This window comes from Octodon degus, unplaced genomic scaffold (genome assembly GCF_000260255.1).
Source record: "Octodon degus isolate 3935 unplaced genomic scaffold, OctDeg1.0 scaffold00011, whole genome shotgun sequence".
Taxonomy (NCBI): Eukaryota; Metazoa; Chordata; class Mammalia; order Rodentia; family Octodontidae; genus Octodon; species Octodon degus.
Window position 1 is genome coordinate 15,165,623 of NW_004524587.1, and position 23,348 is coordinate 15,188,970.

The 23,348-nt window shown below is 54.4% G+C and overlaps 5 protein-coding genes across 14 annotated transcripts; 2 read left to right on the top strand and 3 right to left on the bottom strand.

The window, feature by feature from the left end:
* Positions 1–22: 22 nt before the first annotated feature.
* Positions 23–3,976, bottom strand: Nol3 (nucleolar protein 3). Of its 3 annotated transcripts, none has more exons than XM_023709246.1 (3): positions 3,415–3,976; positions 764–1,066; positions 23–598 (listed from the first exon to the last, which is right to left on the bottom strand). In XM_023709246.1, the coding sequence occupies exons 2-3, from the start codon at positions 1,056–1,058 to the stop codon at positions 261–263; spliced, it is 633 nt and encodes a 210-aa protein (XP_023565014.1). In that variant the 5' UTR covers positions 1,059–1,066; positions 3,415–3,976; the 3' UTR covers positions 23–260. The 3 variants fall into 3 exon arrangements, with proteins under 3 accessions (XP_023565014.1, XP_023565013.1, XP_023565015.1); XM_023709245.1 differs by having other exon boundaries at positions 764–1,071; XM_023709247.1 differs by lacking the exon at positions 3,415–3,976 and adding an exon at positions 1,173–2,219 and having other exon boundaries at positions 764–1,071.
* Positions 3,977–4,049: 73 nt separating this feature from the next.
* Hsf4 (heat shock transcription factor 4) lies at positions 4,050–8,820 on the bottom strand. 5 transcript variants are annotated; one of them, XM_004625884.2, is made up of 13 exons: positions 8,677–8,820; positions 7,962–8,070; positions 7,743–7,870; positions 7,535–7,659; positions 7,208–7,283; positions 7,006–7,070; positions 6,385–6,487; positions 6,179–6,303; positions 5,833–6,060; positions 4,995–5,100; positions 4,825–4,890; positions 4,609–4,687; positions 4,050–4,357 (listed from the first exon to the last, which is right to left on the bottom strand). In XM_004625884.2, the coding sequence occupies exons 1-13, from the start codon at positions 8,797–8,799 to the stop codon at positions 4,206–4,208; spliced, it is 1,485 nt and encodes a 494-aa protein (XP_004625941.1). In that variant the 5' UTR covers positions 8,800–8,820; the 3' UTR covers positions 4,050–4,205. The 5 variants fall into 5 exon arrangements, with proteins under 5 accessions (XP_004625941.1, XP_023565005.1, XP_004625943.1 ...); XM_023709237.1 differs by having other exon boundaries at positions 6,179–6,318; XM_004625886.2 differs by having other exon boundaries at positions 5,833–5,956; positions 6,179–6,310; positions 6,366–6,487.
* Positions 8,821–9,740: 920 nt separating this feature from the next.
* Fbxl8 (F-box and leucine rich repeat protein 8) lies at positions 9,741–12,920 on the bottom strand. Of its 2 annotated transcripts, none has more exons than XM_004625888.2 (3): positions 12,816–12,920; positions 11,336–11,512; positions 9,741–10,739 (listed from the first exon to the last, which is right to left on the bottom strand). In XM_004625888.2, exons 2-3 carry the CDS (start codon positions 11,476–11,478, stop codon positions 9,767–9,769), a joined length of 1,116 nt encoding a protein of 371 aa, XP_004625945.1. In that variant the 5' UTR covers positions 11,479–11,512; positions 12,816–12,920; the 3' UTR covers positions 9,741–9,766. The 2 variants fall into 2 exon arrangements, with proteins under 2 accessions (XP_004625945.1, XP_023565010.1); XM_023709242.1 differs by having other exon boundaries at positions 11,336–11,548; positions 12,816–12,901.
* Positions 12,921–12,959: 39 nt separating this feature from the next.
* Positions 12,960–19,301, top strand: Tradd (TNFRSF1A associated via death domain). Of its 3 annotated transcripts, XM_023709243.1 has the most exons (6): positions 12,987–13,057; positions 14,423–14,506; positions 16,613–16,777; positions 17,685–17,962; positions 18,043–18,232; positions 18,331–19,301. In XM_023709243.1, the coding sequence occupies exons 3-6, from the start codon at positions 16,627–16,629 to the stop codon at positions 18,639–18,641; spliced, it is 930 nt and encodes a 309-aa protein (XP_023565011.1). In that variant the 5' UTR covers positions 12,987–13,057; positions 14,423–14,506; positions 16,613–16,626; the 3' UTR covers positions 18,642–19,301. The 3 variants fall into 3 exon arrangements, with proteins under 3 accessions (XP_004625946.1, XP_023565011.1, XP_023565012.1); XM_004625889.2 differs by lacking the exon at positions 14,423–14,506 and having other exon boundaries at positions 12,960–13,057; XM_023709244.1 differs by lacking the exons at positions 12,987–13,057; positions 14,423–14,506 and adding an exon at positions 13,065–13,187.
* Positions 19,302–20,962: 1,661 nt separating this feature from the next.
* Positions 20,963–22,802, top strand: B3gnt9 (UDP-GlcNAc:betaGal beta-1,3-N-acetylglucosaminyltransferase 9). The gene is made up of 2 exons (XM_004626032.2): positions 20,963–21,117; positions 21,253–22,802. Exon 2 carries the CDS (start codon positions 21,430–21,432, stop codon positions 22,627–22,629), a length of 1,200 nt encoding a protein of 399 aa, XP_004626089.1. The 5' UTR covers positions 20,963–21,117; positions 21,253–21,429; the 3' UTR covers positions 22,630–22,802.
* The last annotated feature ends 546 nt before the right edge of the window (positions 22,803–23,348 follow it).

The following is a 23,348-nucleotide window of genomic DNA, read 5'->3' on the forward strand; positions in this document are numbered from 1 at the left end:
GAAAACAGCCAGAAAGCCTAGGTCCACTCTGACCCTCTGGAGTTTATTCACTTCCAACAGGCCAAATGGAGCCTTGGTGGCATCAAATGTAGCTCCAGCAGGGTCCTGGGCCCTGTCTAGCTGGGACTTCAGCTGCAAAGGACAGGTCAGCACTCTGACCTTCAGGAATCTAGAGGTGAAGGGAACAGTGGTCAAGGGGGGGGGTGGGCTGCACTGCACAAGCCTTGCCTTCCACCAGTCCACATAGGGTTTGGGCAGCCTCACATCTCAGATTCGTCCCCCTCAAAGTCAGGTTCGAGCTCTGGCTCTGGATCAGGCTCAGCCTCCAGTTCAGGTTCTGGCTCTGGCTCCAGCTCGGGCTCTGGCTCTGGTTCTGGATCCATCTCAGGTTCCTGTTCCGGCTCAGCCTCTTCAGAGGCCTCAGCTTCCAGATCTGGCTCCTCTGGAGTCTCTGGTTGCCTCACTCCGGAGTCTTCCGGATCCCTGGCTTCTTCGTGGTCTGAAGCTCTAGGCAACCCGGGATGTGGAGTCCCCGAACTGGGTGCCTCAGGCGTCCAGTGGCCTGGGCATGGAGGATCATAGCTGCGGTCGCGGTAGCCTGAGGTGGGAGTAGTAGTATCTCAGGCTCAGCTGATCCTCTGTCTCAATTTACCCTCTGTGGTTACCTTTGCAACACTCAGCTACTTCTTGGGGAGATGGACAGCTCCGTCCTCTGCTTAGCTTTTGCTCCACCCTAGACCACGCCCCCCCCCCCCGCACTCACCCGGGCCCACGAGCTGCCAGTCCCAGGCAGGGTCCGGCACGCGCACGGTTTGCTGGGCACAGCGCAGCAGCTCCTGGCAGGCAGCCTCGCCCTTGCTTTGCACCAGCAGCAGTAGGCGGCGCACCCTGCGCTCGGCGTCAGGCAGTGCATCCAGTGCCTCATACTCAGGCCCAGTGAGCACACCCCGTGCCACCAGCGCATCCAGTAATATCCCGGAGTCAGCCTGCAGTGTCTCTACTAGGCGTTTCCGCTCGCGGTCGATTGTCTCTGAAGGCCGCTCTTGCACATTACCCATTGTCGGGGCTGCACTAGGGAGGGAAAAAGAGGTAGGTGACAGCCTGGTCTAGCGACTCAGACTTTGTTCCCGGGGCCCCAGCACACAGAGGTGATGTGGCCTGCCTAAATTCACCTCAGCGGCTGGATAGCTCCGCAGTATAGGACCTGGAGGGGCCGCACAGAACTTGTCTTCTTGCCTCCTTAGCTGCTTCGGTCCTGCCTCCTCCTCAGGCTCCTCCTCCCCTCTCTAAACGTCACTGCCCGCTCCGCAGCCTGGACCTCCCTCCTGAGCTCCAGCTGCCTGTAAACTCTGTGACCATTTCAGACCTAGTTTATTCAAACTACCTTCTTTTCCACACCTGCTTTCCCCGTCTCAACAAACAGAAAAACCTAGGATTGCTCCTAGAATTGTAGCTTACAGTGGTTTTCCTAGCCAGCTGAATGTTTCTTTCCCCAACCTGTGTGCTTAGACTAGACTTACTTCCTGCTGGGACCTTGAAGAACCTAGGATTCAGGTGCCCTGCCTCCATAATCTCTCCTCCAGCCCCCTCTGCACCAAGTACAAACAGCCAAGAGCCTCCCTTTGCTTCTGTCACCTTAGTTTGACCTGAAGGTCCAACTTTCCAGAGCAGGCCCTGTTCCAGCATCCTTATTACCATCACCACATTGCAACCCCAAAGTGGTTCCATGTCCCTTTTTGGTTCCCAGATAGCTCAATTCTCCAAAATCCTACTTTGGACTAAGATCTGACATCACCTCAGATCTGTCTTCTTGCTGACCTGGGATAGCTCATAGCCATTTACTGCTTGATCTTGAAATACATAGGGTGCAGTTCATGAAAGCCATCAAGGAATGCTTGCTACATTCTACTTCTTTCTCCATGGAAGTCTCATTTTGAGAAATGTCTCTACCAATTAATAGGAACTATATAGAAATCAATATTTTGTTCATTTATTACCAGCCAAGAACTACAGCCCATTGCCAGCTCTCGACAATGAGAGGCAAAGAGGTCAGGCTATGGATCACTCTCATCTCTGCCCATTCATCTTATCTTGACTTTGTTCAGACAGCATCCTTCTAGGTCTCCTCTTCCCTTTAGTCTTTGTCTACCTCCTTTCCTTATCCATTTGGTCCTAACGTCCCAGATCTCTCTCTCTCTCTCTCTCTCTCTCTCTCTCTCTCTCTCTCTCTCTCTCTCAACTGGAGATTGAACTCAGGCTCTTGCACTTGCCAGGGAAGTGCTTATTCCACTGAGCCATCTCCCCGGCCCCCCAGGTCTCTCTCAATATCCCCTACAACAGTGATGGTGAAACTTTTAGAGTCTAGAGATAACAAACAACCTGCTGTGGCATACATCGCTCTTGTTCACTGCCCTAGTGTCATACTATGCTTACCCTGGTTGGTCACTTCATACCCTGCACCCCTCCAATTTTTCATATTTAAATATTGGACCTTCCTCTACGCCACCAGAGATCAGATCCCCGTTCACCTCCATGTTCCACTGATGACAGTGCCTCTCCGAGAGTCTCCCTTGACTTCTGCTTGTCAGTACTATCGTCATCACCTCATCTCCTGTCACCCCCTCTCAGGACCTCTCACTCTCATTCTACCATCCCCATCAGTGTGGTGGTGATGGCAACTCTGGGCTAGGATTTACTGTTGACATTTTACAAATTATATAAGCTTGGAGATCAAGTAGAGCCTGAACTATAAGGAAGTCTGTACAACACTATCAGGCCTAACCACCTATCTCCAACCCCAAGGCTCAAAGGAATCCAAACTATCTGGTCTGGCTACTCTAGCCACCTCTCACCACCCTGGGCAGCCAGGCTGTTCCTCACTTCCTTCCACATCTCAGTCATGGGAGGACACAGTATGTCTCTGTGACGTCTTCCATGCACCCCAGTGAATAGTATACACTCTCACCACTTCATGAACAGACCTCACTGCACTGCGCAAGAAGAGAGAGGGGTTAGCCCCTACTCTTTCAGATTTAGACAGGAAGAGCGGAGATTGGATTGGTCTGTCCTACTCCCTGCTTCTTAAGTGGTTCTGTAGTTAGCCTCTGATTACCCCCATTCCTGCCCTTTGTCTCATCCAGGGAACAGAGACTGGACCTGATTAGGGCATTGTTTTTGAGGTTCTCTTAGCTCTACGGTAAACAAAGTTTTGTTGCAGCCCGTTTTTTCAAAGGACAGACCCAAATGCTGCCCCCAGGGACCCAGTGTTCCCCCTTCAGACGGCGGTGCATACTGTTACTGCGAGAGTCTTGGGACGCGCGTGGGAGTCTCTGCGCATGCGCAACCACAAGGGTACCCTGACCTCTCCACCCAGTCCGGGACCTGCAGCCCTGCGGAAGGGCGGGACCCACTGACCTGTGAGCAGCCGATGGTGAGGCACAGCTTTTGCCCAATCTCAGTTTCCCTTCCCTCCCCCTCCGGTGGAGTGTGGATCCTGGTTCAGGCGGCCTCACTCACGAGTCGAGCCTCAGGAGGGCAGGAGATGACAGTGCAGAAAGGGCTCAGTGGGGTGGGGACGGGTGCAGCAGCTGTGGCAGGGGCGGGGCAGTCAGGGCTGCCGGGAACCGAGCGGAGGGGGCATTCTTCCAGGCACTGGAAGCCTGGCCACCAGGTTGGCACTGACTTGGACTAGGGACGGACCCGAAGTACACTTCAACCTACTGCCCCATGTGTCTACGTCAACGCCCAGGCAGTTTTTATCTATCCTCCTGCCCACCCCTCCCTCCTTTGATGAGGCTCAAAGAAGGAGACCGACTTGTCCAGGGATACAGAGCACATGCTCTGTGGAGCTGAATGTAGGGACCTCCACTGCAGTGACCATGGATCAGCCCTGAATTCATGCAGGATTGCTAACGTCAGCTTCCCAAGTACCCCCACTCCTCAGGGGTTCTTCCTTTAAAGCCCTGGGCTCTGAATGATTCTACTAATGCAAAGTAATCTCCACCCCATGACTCCTGTGCTCCCTGGTCAATAAAGAAAACAGACCAAAAAGAGGAGGGGAATGCAGTTTATGTGCAGGGTGAAGGAGAGAGGTTGCCAGTAGAGGGGGCTTCCCGCTCACCCCCCCAGGGGGCATCAGGAAGCCAAAGTAGGTATGCTGTTGAAAGATGATTCCTCAGGTAGGGCACTTCAGAGATGTATGGGTCTCAGGGGGAGGGACTGGCCCCTGGGCCCAGGTAGGAAGCCCAGCTCTCAGGGGTGCTGTAAATGGCTAACGCCCCTGGCACAGCAAGGGTTGGGCCTCCCAAATCTGCCTGGACATCCAACAGGAGTGGAGTCCCCAGTGTGGGATCCTTTCCTAGAAGGAGTAAGGCTGTCATCAGAAGAGCATTTCTCCTTTTTTTCAAGAAGAGCCCAGAGTTTGACTTCTGTTCTGTCAGGATGAGCCCTTATTCTTAACCTTGCCACTCTCAGTGGTGAAGGGATGCGTGGCTCAGAAGGCAGTAAGAACAGCCTAAATCCAGGGGGTTGCTCTGCACAGCTCAAACTGTCCATCCCACCCATTCCTGGCAGTTCTGCCCACACCTCCTGAATCCCCACCACCATTACCTGGAGTTGGAGAATTTAATCCTTTGACTGCCAGCTCAGCCTCGCCCCTCTCACCCCTCTCGGGAACCAAGGGCTGCACCTGCATGGGAAAACCCCAGGAAGCAGCTGGGGAGGAGCCTAGCTGAAGAGGAGAGCTGTGGGGTTCACTAGGGCCATCTTTGGTTCACTGAGATGCCAAGGACCAGAGGGTATGGACTTGCCCCACCTCCATCTTACCAGGGACAGTGCCATGTCCAAGTCCAAGAGGGACCATTCACGTCCTTGGAGGCTGGAGCCCAAGACCTGGGAAAAGCTCTGAGTCAGTGGTGCCCTCTCAGGCTGCACAGCCAGCTGGACCCCACTGGGTCTCATGCCCATGCTCCTGCCCCTGCCAAAGGGGTACTCACATCCATGGGCACTGCAGGCTCTACTCCCTCAGGGGGAGGCCTAAGCAGCATTGGAGGTAGCTGACCTTCTGGGCTCGGGTTCCCTTGCTCCAGGTCCAGAGGCCCCCTGTATATGAAGAACTGTTGTCAGCCTGCTGCCTGCAGTGTCCACCACCTCAAGGAACCTGGGTATATCAGGATTTACATCCTCCTCTATGAGCAGAGGTAAACAGTGCCTCTTCTTCCTGCCTAGGCATTGAGGTCTTGGGATATGTCCCCCCCCATGCCAGTATAAATATTAGTGTTTTTAAAAAACTACTGTGTATTATCACTCCAATGAATTCATTGAAAATGCACATTCCTGGGCTGGCCAAATAGCTCAGCAGATTAAAGTGCCGGCAAGCAGGCTCGGGGGCTGGGTTCCATCCCAGACCTGCTGTTACCAGCCCTGCCCCTGCGGGCATGCTGAGACAGCAAAGGAGACTGGGTGTGGTGGTGGTATGTGCCTGTAATCCCAGCTCTTGGGAGGCTGTAAACAAGCAGATCACTAAGAGTCCAATCTAGTAGTGAGACCCTGAACACCCTGTAGACCATTCCCTAAAATACCAAAAAAAAAAAAAAAAAAAGCACATTCCTGAGTCTTATCATAAAGATGATTAGAGACCTGACTGGAGGTTTCTAATTTCCATAGAATTCTGATGCAGGTGCTCCAGGGAGCACATGAGAAATCAGGTGTCTGCTGTCTCCTACAACCACCAAGGGGCCTATAAGGCAGGGAGCTTCTTGGGCTGTGAGGGCCCATCTATCTATCTGTTTAAGAGGCCCACAGGCAGGGTTTATTGTTGAGGGCTCTGCTCACCTGTCAGGTACCTCCCTGGGGCCCCTCCGTTCAGGCTGTTGGGCACTCCTGGGGCCCTCAGGGCTGAAGCTCCCTTTCCCTTCCAGGATGGCCTTCACCACAGCCACAGGCAGCGGTGGGGGGTCTGTCACGCAGAAGTCACACTCGTTTGGGGCCAGGGCCAGCCCGGCCTCGCCATCCCCCCCTGGACTGGCTGGCTCTTCTTTGAGCAGTGCCAGGCCCTTCTCCCTGTACCAGAGAAAAGCTTCAGCCAGACCTTGGCACTGTCCTCTCCTACCTCCACGATCATCTGGGCTGGTAGGCCCTCCCCTAGCAGGCTCCCAGGGGCAGCCCCTGCCCCTCTTACCTCCTGCCACTACCAGAAGAAGAAGGCCTGGGCCCTTCAGGGGATGGAGAGTCTTCTGGGATGTCAGAGATGATAGGGCCCCTGGCCCTGTGAGGGCTGAGGCCCAAGGTAGTCTCGGGGAAGGGCTGTAAGTAAGAAGGCTAGACCCAGCCTTTGACCCATTATTCTAGTTGTGTCCTAGGTAAAAGGGAGGGGGAAAAACCTACCGACTGGATAAAGAAGGGGTCCTGCAGGAGGGCACCAGGAAGGGGACAGGTGTTGAATTTGGCAGGTGTTGGGCATAAGCTTCCCTCATCCAGCATTAGGGACCTGTGTGGGTGAGCAGGGCACAGGCTGGGGTGGGGCAGATTCAGCCTCTATGCCTCTCAGCCTACACTTCCCTCCCCTCTCCCTCCCGCCCTCCCTCCCTCAAGCCCCAGCAGCCAAGTCAGCAGAGCTGAGGCCTGTTGCCAGGCATCAGTCACATGCTGGAATGGAAGGGGCTCCCTCAGAGATGGGGGCCCTTTGGGGTAGAGAGGGAAGGGAGGGAGCATGGTTTGGGCCTCAAGCCTTCTGTTGTTAGGATGCTTTGGGGAAGGGGAAGGGATTGCTGAGGTGGAATTGGGGGTAAGGTCCTAGAACAAGACAGAATGTGGGAGTAGTGGTACCAGATGATAGAGTTGGGGGATAAGGAAGAAAGCCCTAGATTGGATGAAGGTGGTTGTACAGGCAGGGAGGGAAGGGAATGGGGGTTCCTGTTGAAAGTGAAGGGGTTGCTGTCAGGAGTTCTGGAGTAGGGTCCTAGGGGTGGGAATGTGGGTGTGAGTGTCCCTGGCTTCCTCACTCACAGCTTTCTCTTTGTTCCTGCACTGCTGGACCCTGTCTGAAGTGGCCCAAAGAGGCACTGGATCAACTGAAGAGAAAGCAAAGCGTTAATTCATATGTAGCACCTGCCCCCACCCTAGCAAGCAGATCCTGGTGGCTTTGAGGAGGCCTGGGTGGAAGGGTGCCCAGGAGTGGGAGGAGGGAGTGAGATGGGTCGAGAAGCACCTTGCCGATGACCTGGTGCTGTTGACCATGGCTCTGCCTTAGTGTCACCAGCTCTCGCCATAGGATCTCATTCTGCCTGAGAGAAGGGATGGGAGGGCACTGAGGCTTCTGAGGGTTTGCCCAGTCACCACCTCCATGGGATGCAAGGTTGGCATCCCCCCACGGGTCCCACACCACCCCATGGTGGTCCATCCTAGGGTTTCACAGGGTCCAATTGTCTAGAAGGAGGTGCCAAGGCCCAAGAGAGGAAAGGGCTCCCCAGAACTTCCTGATGGCCCGGATCCTCTCAACCAGACCTCCCCCTCCCCTGTCTTTCGGTTCCCGCACTGCCTGAGCTCTTGAAGGCGGGCCTCGGTGCTCTCTTGTACTCCCCGCAAAGCCTGCACCTCAGCCAGCAGCCGCCCCAGGTCTTCCGGCCGCCAGCGACCGTCTTCGCCGCGCAGCGCCGGCACCTGCAGGTGGAAGGTAGCAGCTGGAGAGCGTCACTCAGACTATGGCAGGCAGGCTGACCGAACGCTTCACTTGGGCTTAGTACCTTGCGCCGCACTCGCTCCAGTAGTTGCTCTCGGCCGCGCACGAAACTTGGGTGCTGGAACTCGACGTGGTCGCGCTCCGGCCTAAGTAGGCCACCCTGCTCGATGCTCACCACCTTCCGAAAACCATCTAGGGAGTGGAGTGTGGGGGTCTGAGTAGCCCCAACCTCGGCACTAAGTTGCCCACACCCGCTCCCTGCCCGGTGGTTCGAGGGACTCACACATGTTGAGTTGGCGCACAAAGCTCGCCATGTTGCTGTGCTTGAAATACTGGGGCAGGACTTCCTTGGCGAAGCGGCTTTGATCGCTTACGAGGAAGCTGGTCCCATTCTACCGAGAACGCCGCCCGCCCGCGGTGCGGGTGGAGACCAGAGTCCATGAGCGGCGCCCGCCCACCACCGGGTCAACGCAGTGGCTAGCGCACTCACTCTGGGGTCGCTCCTGCAGCTCATTGTGATATGGGACAAGGGAAGGCCAGGACCAGCGGAGGCCCAGCCCAGGGTAACCAGTGAGTGAGTCCCTAGCCCGTACCCGACCCAGACTCGGTTTTCAGAAGGGAGTAGCAGAGCCAACCCGGGTTCCACCTCTGACCAGGATGTGAGATTGAGCCAGAGCTGCAATGTGACCCTGACTTAGCTGGAGCCAGCCCTTACCTTTTGGCCTGTTTTCAGATCGGTCAATGGGGTGGAGTGACAACTAAATGACCTAGGAGATCACTGGGGCTCTAGGTCTCCGAGGAGATCCCTAATCCTGCCTTAGTCCTAGAGCAAATCGCCTCATCCTCAGCTCGCACACCCCCCTAAAGTGAACTACCTGTACCGTGGAATCAAGGAACCCACAGCTCAGTCCCAGGCGGAGGCTGGGTGGGCGTGGGTGTTGACTGACTTGGAGGGATCCCGGGGACCACTGGGGGTGGCGAGGGGCCCCAGCCCTCACCGGGCTCCAGCGGATCAGGTGGTCGGTGCCTGGGTCGCCCACCAGCGCCCATAGCTTGCCGAGGAAGGCAGGCACGGGGCTGGGGCCTGGCTCCGTGGGCAGCGCGGCTGGCGCTTCCTGCATGGCGCAGTCTCGGCCGGGCTCAGCGCTCGGCCCGGCCGCTGCGGGCTTGTCCAAACCGTGAAAGTGCTGCGTTTGCCTCCCGCCCCGCCCTACTCCGCCCCCAGGCGCTGAGTCAGGCGGGGGCCACGTGCGGACACAGGGGGCGGGGCTCGGACAGCAGCCGAGGCGCCATCAGACCACAAGAGCTGGTTGAAAAGAATCGGAAATATGCAGAGATTGGGTGCCCAGGGAGACCTGGGTTCGACTCCCATCCTTCTCAGTCTATTTTCTTCTGCATTCTTTGGGAGAAATCTTCGTGTGTGAACTGCTGTGGACCTGGAAAGTCTTAGCGTAGCTGTGGGCATAGTGAAGCCCTGGTTAGAGCTGGCAGGATAGGTGGGTGTGGAATGATGCTAGGGTGCATTCATTCCAAGGGTGCAGAATGCCCCGCCCTTGCCCGTGCCGCTTTAGTACTACAGTCCTTGGGGTCCAGATCCTTTCCACCTCCGCTTGGAGGACTCTTCCTGCCTCGGCTCTTTCCCTGCACTCCCCCTATAGAACTGACCCAGCCTTTCACAGGACTCGGAGATACCTCAAAGTCTGTTTATTTCACCCAATCCCTAGACCCGGCACACACACTGCAAGGTCTGTTTATTTCACACTCACCTCTACGGTCGGCCAGCGCCCATGGCCACCCTCCTCCCACACTGGCCTGCCGAGCTGGGACAGAATGCACGGAGGGATGGGGTAGAGAAGCCCAGTACTGCCCCGACAGAGTTGCAATCTGCAGAGGCTGAGAGCACTGACTGGACTCAGGGTGCCCCGGACTGGTTCAGACACCACCCCACAGTTCCCAGTCCCCGCCCCAGAGAGGCACAGAAGGCAAACAGAATTCCAAAAGGGCTGGCAGTTGGAGGGCACCCAGGAAACTCCCTCCTGGGTCTCAGAGACCTCGGGTCTGCAGGATGGGGGGTGGGGAGTTGACCAATCACCGCAGGAGTGTGGGCCGCCAGGGATGTGGCTCGCGCTTCAGTTTGAGAGTGTAGCTGCGCAGGCGCGGGCAGCGTGCGCGGAAGGCTTCAAGTACTGAGGACCTCACCACGCAGAAGCAGTGTATCTCACGCAGGCCTGAGCAGCGAGCTGCCAGCTCCTGCAGCGCAGCGTCCAGCTCCGGTGAGGAGGAAGCGCGCACCTCTAGCACACGCAGGGTTGCAGCGTAGTGGTGCGCGGCGAAGTGCACCGGACCTATGGTGTCACCAGAGAGGTTGAGACGTAGCACAGCCAGGGGTATTGCTGGCTGCAGGACTCGCGTCACGCTCTCAGCAGGCATCACGGGCTCAAGCTCCAGCTCCACAGCTAGCCCAGGATGGCGGCAGCGTAATGCCCCCCAGCATTCGTCGGGTATGTGGGGTGCGCGTGCATCTTCAGGGCACGCGCACCGAAGGGCCAGGAGCTCAAAAGGCTCACGATTTGGCGCAGCCAGCACCTGGAGGATGGCAGATGATAGACTGGCTAGGTGCAGGCCGAGGGAGCACAGGTGCCGACAGGCCTCCAGCAGCTCGAGTACTGAGCCTGGCCTCACACTGTCCACCAGAGTGTGGTTGTCCAAGAAAATGCTTCGGAGCTCTGGGCAGCTTCGTGCCACCAGCAGCACCAACTCGTCATCCAGCGTGAAGGGCAAGCGCCGCAGGTCGAGGTAGCGCAGCTCACAGGCATTCTGGCAGACAGCTTGCACAGCGTCCAGGATGTCGCGGCCAGAGTCAAGCAGCGGTTTCTCACCGAGGCACTCCAGGCGCAGGCCTCGAAGCCTTGGGGCACCGCCCGCCATCGCAATCAGCAGCTCAGTAGCCAACCGGCGACTCATCTTCCTCGACGGCTCATATTCCAGCCGTAGATTGTGAATGTAGTCCAGGCAGGTGTACAGATACGGTGGCAACATACCTTCTTGCTCACAGTCGCAACTTAGGTTAGAGTACAGAAAAGGAATTGGGGGGAATTTCCGCGACCAGGAGAGAGGCCTCTACTACCCCTCAGCTTGGATTCCCACTGTCCTCCTTCTTGCTTGTCCCATGCACACATCTCTGTCCAGACCTCACTGTAGCCCCAACGTAGCCACTGATGGTAGGGATAACTCCCATCCCATCCCTTTAGAAGACTTCAGTGAGCCACAGGTTGAAACCCTGGCACAGACAGCCAGTGATATTTTAGGAACTAGCAAGGCTAGTTAGGCTCCAAGGAAGTGGGAGTAGGGAGGCCTCTGGGTTGCCAGGTTCAAAATCGACTCTGCCACCCCCTTGCTGAATAACCTGTGGGAAGTGATGAAATCTCTGCCTCATTTGTGCAATGTAGTTAATGCTGCCTATCCACCACCACAGGAGGTTTTTGTGAGGATTAAAAGTTAATATAAGCAAAGCAGTTAGAATAGTTGATATATGCATAGTAGGTGATCAGTAAATGTTAGTACTGTAATTATTTTTTCAGTATGGGTGAACTTCATTAATCCTCCCAAATCCAAGCTCCCCAGAGCAAGTAGGAGGATGAGTAGGTGGCAGCTCACCTGATGTCGGTGTCATACCACACAGCACTGCTGGTGACAGCGACAGCCCAGGCCTTGCAGACCCCAGCGGCAGCAGCACGGTCTCTGAGGGGCAGGTGGCGAAAGATGAGTACCAGCACCTCCTCTGGCAGTTCTTCTGCCATGTTGTGGTTCTGCCACAGCCCACACAGATCAGGCCTGGAGAGAGGGCATCCTGGGCTCAGGAAGGGAAGTCTGGAGCATAGGTGGAAAAATGCTTGTGGTTTGCCAGCTGCTATATTTTATGAATCTTTGTGCAAAATGAAAATTCATGAATACCTGCTTACACATTAAGAATTTCAGTTTCAAAGGGCTGGAGATGTAGCTCAGAGGTAGGCTCTAAGCTGACCTCAACACTACCCAAAAAAATTTGAGGCAGTGGCAGCAGAACTTTTGATCAACTATTCAACCAAGCGTGAGGCCCCTGCCCCACTGTGCAGGTCTAACTCAGGTCCGTGAAGCCATCTCTACGTGCCAAAAGGATTCCTTTTCTGGTTCTTTTATTTTTCACTTGTTGAACAAGTTCCAGGTGATTCTATAAGTTGCTACTTGAGAAACCTTGCCCCAAACTTGCCAGCCAGTAGAGGATGACTACAAGGTTAATAAGGTGGAAGCAAGGAAGACTTTTGTCAAGGACTTCAAGCCAATCAGGAACCATGAGTGTGTGTGTGTGTGGGGGGGGAGGGAGAGAGGGAGAGGGAGAGAGTGAGAGAGAGATTCATACACAGGGGCTTCCTGCAGCAGCCCAGTGCCCGCATAATTAGGCTTGGGGTTCTATGCCTGACAGTTCCAGCTTTTTTTTTTTTTAATTAATTTTTAAAATGTATTTTATGGAAGGGTATACAGGGTGTTCATGATCTCACCACTAGATCGGACTCATAGTGACTCTCCTGTTTACAGCCTCCTAAGCACTGGGATTATAGGCGAATGCCATACCCAGTCTCAAATTTCAGGCTGTAATTCAATTCATCCCGGGACCACTGAGCAGCCCTGGCTCCTCTGGGCAGAAATTCAGCACACTGACATGGTTCCCAAATTTTAGAGGAAGATTGAAGTTGTTGGAAACTGTTCATCCTCTTTTTGTTTTAAGGTGTATGAGGCTTTTGTACATTTCACACCACTTCCCAGTTTACTTTCTCATATCTTCCAGGCTAACGTCTCTCCTGGAATTTGCACCATATGTACTCTGGGGGTGTCAGACCCTCTGTCAGTCTTATTTTTGGGAGTCGTGGCACCGGGTTTGAGTACGAGGGACTAGCAGAGGGGAGATCACCAAGACGGATCCCCAGAGGCCACAAGAAAATTTTGATCCCCAGGTGGCGCCCTCTAGTTGAGCCACCTCGAACGGACGAAAGTCCTGCAGCTCTCACTCTGCGACTCTTGGGTTTTACAAGAATCTCAAGACCCCAAAGTTACCACCTACCAGCAGATCTTCTAGTTAATTGAGGCGTCGATATCTTACCTGCTCAGCGGCCCGGGTGGGCTCCACTCAGAGGCAGGGGATTAGCCAGGGAGGACAGCGGAGATGGCTGGAGCCGCCGGGATCGGGGAAGGCGGGACAAGGGGGCGGCTCGGGAGGCTCCTGCTGGGGCACCGCCCCGGCGCCTCCGCGCACACCCGGAAGCAACGTGGTGGAACGGACCCCGGCGGGCCTGGGAACCCTGGCTCGGCAGAGGTGGCCAGGTTAGTTCAGAGGGAGAGAAGGTGGGTAACCCGGTGCAGCACGAGCGCAGGTGGAGTCTGGCTCCCAAGCGAGAGTAACGTGCGGCTGTCACCCGGTGCTGCTGCGGCCAGCTGGTGACTGCGGCCTATTGAGCCGTTTCCGTAGGAGGAGGTGAGGGTACAGAACTTGAGCTTTTAAGGTTCCTTGTCCTAGCTAAGAGCTTTGAAACGGCTGTTGGGCCGCCTGTGCTGGTGAGAGGTTGTGGAGAAGGGACTGGTTCTGTGATCGAGGCCCCTTTTCCTTCCCAGTCCAAGCACGTGCGAAAACCCAGCATGAGGGCGAGCTAGTGGGAACCCGGCAAGTTCCCCGCTCGATGTCCAGAGTGCGCAACAGAGTAGGGGTACATCCGGCTGGTTGCAGAGTTGCAGGCTTCCAGTCCTTAGGCCACGCCTGTGGGCCGTCCGCTCAACCAACCAGAAGTGAGGTTGCCTGGGGACTGCCCTGTGTTAATGGGGCGTCTTGCCTGGATGTCCTCTGTTGGCAGTTCTTAGTTTGATACCCAAGTGTCCACATTAACGTGTGCCCGCTATCCCAGCAACCCAACCTGGAAGTTTCAATCCAGCCCAGAGAGGGGTGGATTCCCGGTGGGTGGGGCTTGGGGCTTCCCAAGGAAGGGCTTTCCGTGGAAGGCCACACTGGGGTGATTCCAAAATGGACAATGGCAGAGAAGAGCCTTCCCTGCCCCACCACTTCTCTACATTGTTAACCAACCTCGACCTCCAGCCCAACAATGGTATATGATGGGACATCCCCTCTCCAGGCTTCTGTCAGTCCCTACCTCCACCCTTTGTGCTGAACCCACATCCACCCTGTCAGAACTTCCAAATCACAGGGGCTAGGAAGATGTAAGAGAGGAGACATCTATTTCCAGACTCCTCCATGCCACTTTTCCTGGGCTTCCTACTTGCCTTGCCTTCTTGACTGGCTCCCTACTGCTCGTGGCCCTTCCTGTCACCTGGAGTCTCACCCCATATTTTTTTTGTGTGTCTGTGTGTTTTGTTTTTAAAGAAAGACTTTTTTTATAACTGGGCATAGTGGCGCGTGCCTGTAATCCCAGCACTTGGGAGGTTGAGGCAGGAGGATTATTGAGAGTTCCGAGACCAACCTGGGCTATAAAGTGAGCTTAAGGCCAGCCTGAACTGCATTGCTAGACCCTGTCTCAAAAAGACAAAACAAAAAAAAATTTTTTTAGTGCAAGGGAAATGTTTGTTTTACACAAAGTAGAAAATATTGTTAAAGGAAAGGAAATTAAAAATTGCTCCAGATCCCCTCCCATCCTGCCCAGAGATATAGTACTAGTATTCTATTAATTTAAAAAATTAATAGTTAATTTTATGTTGTTTTAGGTATGTTCAAAAGAATACATTCTCTATGAAGAAATTAGCAGGGAAGTGACAATTCAAAGTGTGTCACCTGTGCTCAGAGCCATGGTAGGACCCCCTTACCAGTTGTCATTTCTCTTGCTAGGGTGGGTGATATGGTCACAGCTTGGGCACATGGGTTAGGACTTGGAGGAAGAGTTGAAATGTAGTCTCTTCTTCAAGCTCCAAATCCTTACTTCCTCTTCACTATGTCCAGACTCCTATCCTGGGTGCTCCTGGAGCCAACTGGAGCCACCCACCTGCCCACCCAGAGCAAGGGCTCAGCACCTGTCTGTTACAGTTCACCACTGTAATGCTAAAACCAGAAAGTAAAGGAAACTGACTGATGGGGCAGGAGGTGGCGTTTTCTGGGAAAAAGGAGATGTGTTACCTTAAGTGAGGCAGAAGAGGCAGGACAGTTTCCCCACTTGCCTCCTCATGGGGCTATAATGGGGTCTATGAAGCAAGTCCATGGTTGAGAATTGTGCCTCCTGGTCGGGGGTCAGGGTGTTTTTTGTTTATTGTGGAACCAGGGATTGAACTCAGGCCCTTATACTTGCCAGGCAAGCGCTTATTCTACTGAGCCATCTCCCCAGCCCCAAGGGTCAGGGTATTTTATGTCTTTTTGAGAAAGGCTCTCAGTATGAAGTTCAGGGTGGCCTTGAACTCATTTTGTAGCTCAGACTGGCCTCAGATTTGTAGTGGTCCTCCTGCATCAGCCTTCCAAGTGCTGGGATTACAGGCATGTGTTACACCTACAACTTAGGGTCAGATTTTTGACAGAAGGAGAAGATATTAATACCAAGGGTCCATGGCTCTGTCTGGACAGGGAACAGGAATCTATAAATAGAACAGTTTGAATTGGAAAAGACAAGAGCTCAATTCCAAGGGCTTTATAACAAAGCAGAATGGTTTAGCTCACAAAACTGAACTTGGGGCTTAATGGTTTCAGGGACAGATAGATCTGGGGTCAATGTGGTTAGGAGTGTACTTCTCCTTCTCTTGACTGTTTCCTTCAGTATTGGTTTTATTCTCAGCTAGGCTCTTCCCAGACAGTGTCAAAGGAAGATTTATCACTTTCTTCTGATTCATCCCCAAGGAAAGGGAAATTAATGCTGTTAGTACAGCTGAGCAGCAGGCTTGACTCTTATTGGGCCAGCTTGAGCCCTATATGGAGGCCTGAACAGGTCATGCAGAATGGTAGCAGGACATGTACTGGCCAGGCCTGCTTCATATAACCAGACATGGAGCTAGGAAGTGAGATTAGCACTCTCATTAAGCTTAAGAAGAGGGAGGAGAGTTCACAGAGGTCTAAGGTTAGTGGAGGGAGTCTGTGTAGGAATAAAGTATAAGTTATTTTCCTTTTTTTTTTTTTTCAGTATTGGGGATTGAACTCAGGACCCTGCACTTGCCAGGCAAGTGCTTATTCTACTGAGCTATCTCCCAGCCACCACAAGTTTTTTTTCCTTAAAAAAAAAAAAGCAAAGTCAAAAGGTATAGTGGGAGTGCAGATGAAAGAATCTGAGGTTGGGGTTGTAGGCCTGCAGAGATCGTGGGTCTCAAGTTCAAGCTGAAGGTGAGGCTGGGGTCTAGCTGGCTTTGGGCATGGGCAACATCCAGAATGATGTCTGATGTTACCTTTGGCTTGAGGAGGAGGCAGGGGTTCTCTTTTCACTTCAGGGTTTTCTGTTCTTCTGCCACTATGACCCTGGACTTTTTTTTCCCCCTCAGGACTGGGGATTAAACCCAGGGCCTTAAAAGTGCAAGGAAAAAAAAATCTAAGGTAGTTGAGTGAGTACTATACCACTGAATTACATCTGTAGCCATTTTTATTTTTTATTTCGAGACAGGCTCTGATCAAGTTGCCCAAAATGGCCTTGAACTTGCCATTCTTCTGCATCAGCCTCCTGAGTGGCTGAGATTACAGGCATGTGCCACTGCACTGGGCTACTATGGGCTTTTGCTGGAAATCTGTGTAGGAATAATCCTCACTGCAAGGCTGGGCAGGGTTGGACAGGGCTTCCTGTAGAGGGAGAGGCAAAAGAGGTTGCCTAGAGATGGTGAACTCCTGCTCCAAGTATGCAAGCTGACTGGGGTGGCTGTGAGGGTGGATGGACCACATGGAATTAGACAGTTGTCTCCAAGTCTAGGAGTGACCTGTATTCTTGTCTGTAGGTCCAAGGCACAAGATGGCAGCTGGGTCAAATGGGCATGAAGAGTGGGTGGGCAGTGCATACCTGTTTTTGGAGTCCTCACTAGACAAAGTGGTCCTGTCAGATGCCTATGCACACCCCCAGAAGAAAGTGGCAGTATACAGGGCTCTGCGGACTGCATTGGCAGGTGCGTGGCTTTCCATACCGACAGAGCCGGGATGGAGGTTCTACCTCCTCAGTTGGGAAAAGATTGGGGGTGGGAAGTAATTGGGGCATGGGGCTGGATAGAGGAGAAGAGCCCTGGGTGTAGGGCCAGACTTCTCTGCTTAATGCAAGCATGTGCTTGCACTGATATGTGTACCTGTGTCTAGGTATGATCTGCCTATTTCTGCACTGATCTCTCCCTGCTCTGTGCACCCCTTGCCTGCCCTCCTTCCCATCCGTCTCACTCCTTTCTACTAATTGCACATTTCTCTTTCCTCTTTTCCTCTCTCACTGCAGCACTCCTTGCCCAAGACCCCTCCCCAGTACCTACCATTTTAGGTCCCCCTTACCCACCCCAAGGGAGAAACCAAAGAAAGCCAGTTGGATTCTACTTCAACCTAAGCAACAAGGATCCCTCCCCTTCAAGGGGAGAGGGAACCTTACTAGTTGGAGGCTGAAGACCTGAGACCTCCCACACCTCTCCCCCTGTTTTCCTTAGGGCAAAGGTCCATTTTCTGTATTGAAAAGGCCCTCCTTTTGGCTCACCCTCATTTGAGGTTGTTTTTTTTTTTTCTTTCCCCCTGAACCGGGGATTGAACTCAGACCCTTGCGCTTGCTAGTCAAGCGCTTATTCTACTGAGCCACTCATTTGAGGTTTTAAAGATGACACTAGATTACACCCACTCTGTAGTACATTCTGGCCTGCTTTCTGGATTGTTGCTCTTTGCATCCCAATTTTATCTCCCAGCTGGGACCTTTGGGTAATCTTGCACCCCAGGCCAGAGGATGGGGACAGGGGTTCTGTTGATCTCAGGCTTCCCCTTCCTTCGGCTGCTTGGAGAACGGCCCCACTAAGGGACCGCTTGGCACCTGACCGCTCACCTCTGCAGAGAGCTCCCAGAGCCCCGACGTGCTACAGATACTGAAGATCCACAGAAGCGACCCACAGCTGATCATGCAGCTGCGTTTCTGCGGGCGCCAGTCCTGCGGTCGCTTTCTCTGTGCCTACCGTGAGGGGGCGCTGCGCGTCGCCCTGCAGAGGTGCTTGGCAGCGGCTTTGGGCCAGCCCTCCCTGCGGCTGCAGCTGGAGCTACGCGCGGGGGCCGAGCAACTGGATGCTTGGCTGACTGATGAGGAGCGCTGTGTGCAAACCATCATGGCCCAGAAGGTGCAGCTGGCTGGGGTCAGGATGGGGCTGGGGGGGATTCGCTGTCAAGAGCCCCACTGACAGCTCATTCCCTCCCCCAGCCCGACCGGCTCCGGGATGAGGAACTCACTGAGCTGGAAGATGCGCTCAACAATCTGATGTTGGGCCCCGCGGGTCAGGGTGGCAACGCAGGGGTCACTCCAGCCTCTTCACAGTCCCTGACCTCCTCCTCATTGGAGAAGCTGCCACCATCAGCTGACCAGACCTTTCTGTTCCAAGGTCACCCTATAGGTGAGGTGCAAGTGCAGAGGCAAGGTCCCCAAGTTGGGCCTGGTGGGTACCAGCTCTAGGGTACTCTGCGCTTACCTGCCGTTCCACTTCCTCTGCAGTGAACCGGCCGCTGAACCTGCAGGACCAACAGACCTTCGCACGCTTAGTGGGCCTCAAGTGGCGCAGGGTGGGGCGCTCCCTGCAGCGTGGTTGCCGGGCACTGCGGGACCCTGCTCTCGACTCACTGGCCTATGAATTCGAGCGTGAGGGGTTATACGAGCAGGCCTTCCAGCTGCTGCGGCGCTTCGTGCAGGCGGAGGGTCGCCGTGCCACGTTGCAGCGCCTGGTGGAGGCCCTCGAGGAAAACGAGCTAACCAGTTTGGCAGAAGACCTGCTGGGCCTGGCAGATTCCAACAGTGGCCTGGCCTAGGCTGGGGACCAAGGGTGTGGAGCACCTGGATGGATCTAGGGTTCCAGCTACTGCTACTGCTACTGCTGATGCCTCCCCCTTCCATCCAAGGGGCTCTGAGACCACATGTAGCACTTCAGTTTCACTGAGCAGCTGGGGGCAAAGCTTCTCAATGAATCAAAGCATCTCCTGAGCCTGCAGGGTGCACCATGGTGATCCTGCCACAGAGTCTTTGATAGAGACAGAGTTTGTATACCTTCCTTTTTGGCCAGCCCTCACTTCTTTATTCATAGAAAAATGACGTATTAAGTTCCTGGAACCTCTGTGTTCTAGGTATCAACCCTAGTGCGGCAAAAACGGTGAGCAAGACACAGGAATCCTCTCCCCAGCTCACATCCAGAAGTGATAATAAAGGGTAACACTTTTGCACACAGTGAATTGTGGGAGTGTGGAAGCCTATTCCAGCCTGGGGGTAGACTTCAGGAGTACATAAGTGGGAATGAGTGTAGGTGGGAGTTGTGAAAAGGGAAGTGTTCTGGGCACAGCAGCCTTGGGCAGTGTCTAGAGGAAGGCAAAACAAAAGGGTGTGTAAAGTACAAATTTAGGTCAGGAGTGGTGCATGCTTATAGTCCCAGCACTTGGGAGGCTGAGGCAGGAGGATCATTGCAAGTTCAAGGACAGCCTGGGCTACAAAATGAGCTGGCCTGAACTGCATAGCAAAGTCCTGTCTCAACAACAAACAAACAGAAAAAAAGTACAAGGTTAGAGTAGTTGGATCGCGTATGGTAGAGTGGGTGAGTAGGTCACTGAGTGACCCATTGGTGAGGGGGTGACGTGGAATCTAGTGAGTCATCGTTTTTTTTTTTTTTGTACAGGGTCTCACTATGAAGGACAGACTTGTAGTGATCTTCCTGTTTTCAGCCTCTCCAGTGCTGGGATTAGAGGCGTGCTCCAGTGCGCCTGGGGTGGGGCTGGTACAGCATGCAGTACCAGGGATTGAACCCAAATCTCTGTGGTTGCCTAAGTAGGCGCTTAGTCCACTGAGCTATCTCACCGGCCCAGTGAGCCATCATATAGCTTGTATTTTACAAGGCCAGTGAGAAGTCTTTGAAGAGTTTGGGGAATTAACAATGGGAGGTTTGTGAGGCCAGAGGAAGGGGTGGGGAAGACAAGGTTGGGACAGTGGCTGCAGAGGAAGAGGAAAGGGACTGAACACCAAGAGCTGTTTGGGAAGAAATGGTAACAGCCTGGTGACCTGAGAGGGAACCTGGGGGAGGCCCTTGTTTGCTCTGTTCCCAGGAAATGATGATCCTGCAAGGCATCCAGGGAGGTGGTGTAAGGGACACTGGCTGTATAGTTCTGAGTTAAAGAGATGAGTCAGGCTAAAGCTTCATGAAGCTGGAAATGGTGGCTCACGCCTATAATCCCAGCACTCAGGAGGCTGAGGCAGGAGGAGAGTTTCGAGTTTGGGAGCAGCCTGTGTGCAAAGTGAGCTCAAGGCCAACCTGAAATGCACAGTGAGACAAAATATGGGGGCATGCCCATTACCTGAGTTCTTTTTTGTTTTTGTTGGAACCAGGGATTGAACTCAGGCCCTTGTGCTTGCCAGGCAAGCGCTTATTCTACTGAGCTACCTCCCTGACCCTACCTGAGTTCTTTCAGTGCCTACTGAAGCAGAGCAGTCAGTCTCAGGATGCTGGGGTTTGATCCCCTTATCCTCATGCTTTACTAGACCTGCCGTGCAGGCACCCTGAGCCAAAAAAAAGTCATCAAAAAGAAAACACCTGGGGACAGGCAGTGAGAGTGCTAGCAGGGTTGTTTTAAGAATTGCACTATTTGTCTTGTTTGCGTGTGTGTGCCTGTGCTCTGGTAGTTGGTATGTTGAGCCAAGAGTAAGAGGCACTCAGTTGTTCCAGAGGCAGTTTATGGTTCCTGCCTGGTAGGACCAGGGCTGCTGAGGAGAGGCACTCTTAAGAATGACCCAGGATAGTAGCCAGGTAGACACGTAAGACTCTGCCCCAGGGATTTGGGACTAGTCAGCTCATGGGCTCTTGGCAGCCAGGGCCCTGCCCTATCTCTGAAGAGACAGCAGTGAAGGGTATCCACAGACAGGATACTTTCAAGCATCAGAAAGGTAGATTTGTGGAGTCAGACAGCGCCAAGACCAGGCCTTGCTCACCGGCAGTCCTCTGGTGAAACCTCTCTGGAGTTAATTAGTCCCTCCTTGGAATTGGCTCTCCCAGCCGGCCGCACTGGGGCGGAGCTGAGCTCCAGAGGTCCAAGCACAGCTGGAAGGTCACGTGGCACGGCGGGTTGGGTTGGGTTGGGTTGGGAGGGGGGCTTCCTGCCAACACAGCATTTGGCTCAGGCCCGTCCATGGCTGCCCTTGGGACCCTACGCTAAGCCCTAGAAGCTCGGGCATTAGGGGGTCGTGCCACTCCTGAGGGTCTTGTGTGTTGGGATCCCCACAGACCCAGGCCGGAGCAAGACTGTAAAGGTATAACTAACGGACTTAGCCTTAGTGCGGGGAGGAGGGAAGGAGCAGGGTTCCGCATCTCCCTGCCGGACCTTGGGGCCTCGTCCTAGGTCAGGTGGGGGTTAAGTACAGAGGGGGTGTTTCTTCTTTCCTTAGCCCGCTGGTCTCAGCAGTGCGTCGTCGCGCTGGAGGGGGATGAATGTCCAGTAGCCTGAGGCTCCTGGGGCGTGGCCTTTTGCCCGCTCCTCTACAGGAGTGCAGGGTCTGCTCGCCATTCTTGGGAGGCCCTGCTAGCGACCCTCTGAAGGGAGGGACAGTGCTGGCCACGCGGACATGAGGAGACTGCGCCTACGCGGGGACGGGTTGCTCACACTGGTTCTCGGCGCCGCCCTCGCCCTTCTACTCTACGCGCAGCGCGACGGCCCGGCCCCAACCTCGAGCGAGCCCCGAGAGCGAGGGACAGTGGGACGGAGGCCAACGCTGAGGCCCCGCATATTCCAGGTACCAGTTGGCACAGCCCATCTGGCCTATGAAGAGGACACGCCGGCACCCCCTACACCCACAAGCCCTTTTGACTTCCGCCGCTACTTGCGCGCCAAGGACCAGCGGCGCTTTCCCCTGCTCATTAACCAACCGCACAAGTGTCGTGGCGACGGCGAACCTGGCGGCCGACCAGACCTGCTCATTGCTGTCAAGTCTGTGGCTGCCGACTTTGAGCGGCGCCAAGCTGTGCGCCAAACATGGGGCTCTGAGGGTCGCGTGCAGGGGGCGCTCGTACGCCGTGTGTTCTTGCTGGGTGTGCCCAGAGGCCCAGACAAGGAAGGGGCAGATGCAGGGGCGGCCACACGGGGGCACTGGCGTGCCCTGCTGCATGCTGAGAGCCGTGCCTATGCAGACATCCTGCTCTGGGCCTTTGATGATACCTTTTTCAACCTAACGCTCAAGGAGATTCACTTTCTGGCCTGGGCTTCAGCCTTTTGCCCTGATGTGCACTTTGTTTTTAAGGGCGATGCTGATGTGTTTGTGCACATAGGGAACCTGCTGGAGTTCTTGGCCCCACGGGATCCAGCGCAGGACTTACTTGCGGGTGATGTGATCGTGCAGGCACGGCCAATCCGCAGGCAGGGTAGCAAGTACTACATCCCTGAGGCTGTATATGGCCTGCCTGCCTATCCGGCCTACGCAGGCGGCGGTGGCTTTGTTCTTTCTGGAGCTACACTGCGTCGCCTGTCCAGCGCCTGCAAGCAGGTTGAGCTCTTTCCCATCGATGACGTCTTTCTGGGAATGTGTCTACAGCGCCTTCGGCTTACACCTGAGCCTCACCCAGCTTTCCGCACCTTTGGCATCTCCCAGCCTTCAGCTGCACCTCATCTGTACACCTTCGACCCTTGCTTCTACCGAGAATTGGTTGTAGTGCACGGGCTCTCTGCTTCTGATATTTGGCTTATGTGGCGCCTGCTACACGGGCCATATGGGCCGGTCTGTGCACACCCGCAGCCTGTTGCTGCAGGCCCCTTCCAATGGGACTCTTAACTACCAATCTTATAGGGCTCCCCTCCCCGTATTTAGGTCAGAGTCTACAGGATCTCACTATGTAGATCGGACTAGCAGTGATTAACCTGTGTTCATCTTCCCAAGAACTGGGATTACAGGTATTACAGACCGCCACACCCAGTCTCCATCCCCCTCCCAGTGAACCCCAAGGGCAGGGCCTGCATCGCACACTGAGGATCAAACCCAGCCAGTCACTACACTCTGCCTAAGCAGGCACTTTAGTCCATTGAGCTATCAGGCCAGCTCTTTCTTACCTATCAATCGATAGCTGGCTTCTTTCATTCCACCCCAGAATGAAAGTTATTTTTTAAAATGTATTTGGTTGTTGTAGGGTCTCACTACACAGCTCAGACTCCTGGTGATCCTCCTTTCAGCCTTCCCTGTGCTGGGATTACAGGTGTGGGCCACTACACCTGGACTGTGGCTAGCTCACCCTAGGGGCGGGGCTGGTGCAGCATGTGGTGTTGCTTGTCTAAGCAGGCGCTTTACTCTGCTGAACTATCTTGCCAGCCCTAAGAATGGAGCTTTTGAAAGGGGTTTCTTACCTGGATTACTTGCCCAGACAACTGGGTGTCTGCCTCAGGATCCTAAAGAACATTGAGCTTGGCTCTTGGTGGCCCACACTATCAGAAGCAGGTCTAGAACCATCATGGTGATCCACTAAGACAGCCAGGGCTGGAGGGTTAGAAGACCATGTC

What these genes read in the sequence shown, in the direction of transcription:
- Nol3 (XM_023709246.1), bottom strand. Translation starts at nt 1,058, where the DNA reads ATGGGTAATGTGCAAGAGCGGCCTTCAGAGACAATCGACCGCGAGCGG. An exon ending in CTGGCAGCTCGTGGGCCCGG is followed by an intron (nt 599 to 763) that starts GTGAGTGCGGGG and finishes CTCCCACCTCAG; the next exon opens with GCTACCGCGACCGCAGCTAT.
- Hsf4 (XM_023709237.1), bottom strand. Translation starts at nt 8,799, where the DNA reads ATGCAGGAAGCGCCAGCCGCGCTGCCCACGGAGCCAGGCCCCAGCCCC. An exon ending in CGCCTTCAAGAGCTCAGGCA is followed by an intron (nt 7,284 to 7,534) that starts GTGCGGGAACCG and finishes CCCTTCTCTCAG; the next exon opens with GCAGAATGAGATCCTATGGC. An exon ending in TCTTCTGGTAGTGGCAGGAG is followed by an intron (nt 6,061 to 6,178) that starts GTAAGAGGGGCA and finishes TCTCTGGTACAG; the next exon opens with GGAGAAGGGCCTGGCACTGC.
- Fbxl8 (XM_004625888.2), bottom strand. Translation starts at nt 11,478, where the DNA reads ATGGCAGAAGAACTGCCAGAGGAGGTGCTGGTACTCATCTTTCGCCAC. An exon ending in TGGTATGACACCGACATCAG is followed by an intron (nt 10,740 to 11,335) that starts GTGAGCTGCCAC and finishes CTCTAACCTAAG; the next exon opens with TTGCGACTGTGAGCAAGAAG.
- Tradd (XM_004625889.2), top strand. Translation starts at nt 16,627, where the DNA reads ATGGCAGCTGGGTCAAATGGGCATGAAGAGTGGGTGGGCAGTGCATAC. An exon ending in TCTGCGGACTGCATTGGCAG is followed by an intron (nt 16,778 to 17,684) that starts GTGCGTGGCTTT and finishes TCACCTCTGCAG; the next exon opens with AGAGCTCCCAGAGCCCCGAC. An exon ending in GTTCCAAGGTCACCCTATAG is followed by an intron (nt 18,233 to 18,330) that starts GTGAGGTGCAAG and finishes CTTCCTCTGCAG; the next exon opens with TGAACCGGCCGCTGAACCTG.
- B3gnt9 (XM_004626032.2), top strand. Translation starts at nt 21,430, where the DNA reads ATGAGGAGACTGCGCCTACGCGGGGACGGGTTGCTCACACTGGTTCTC.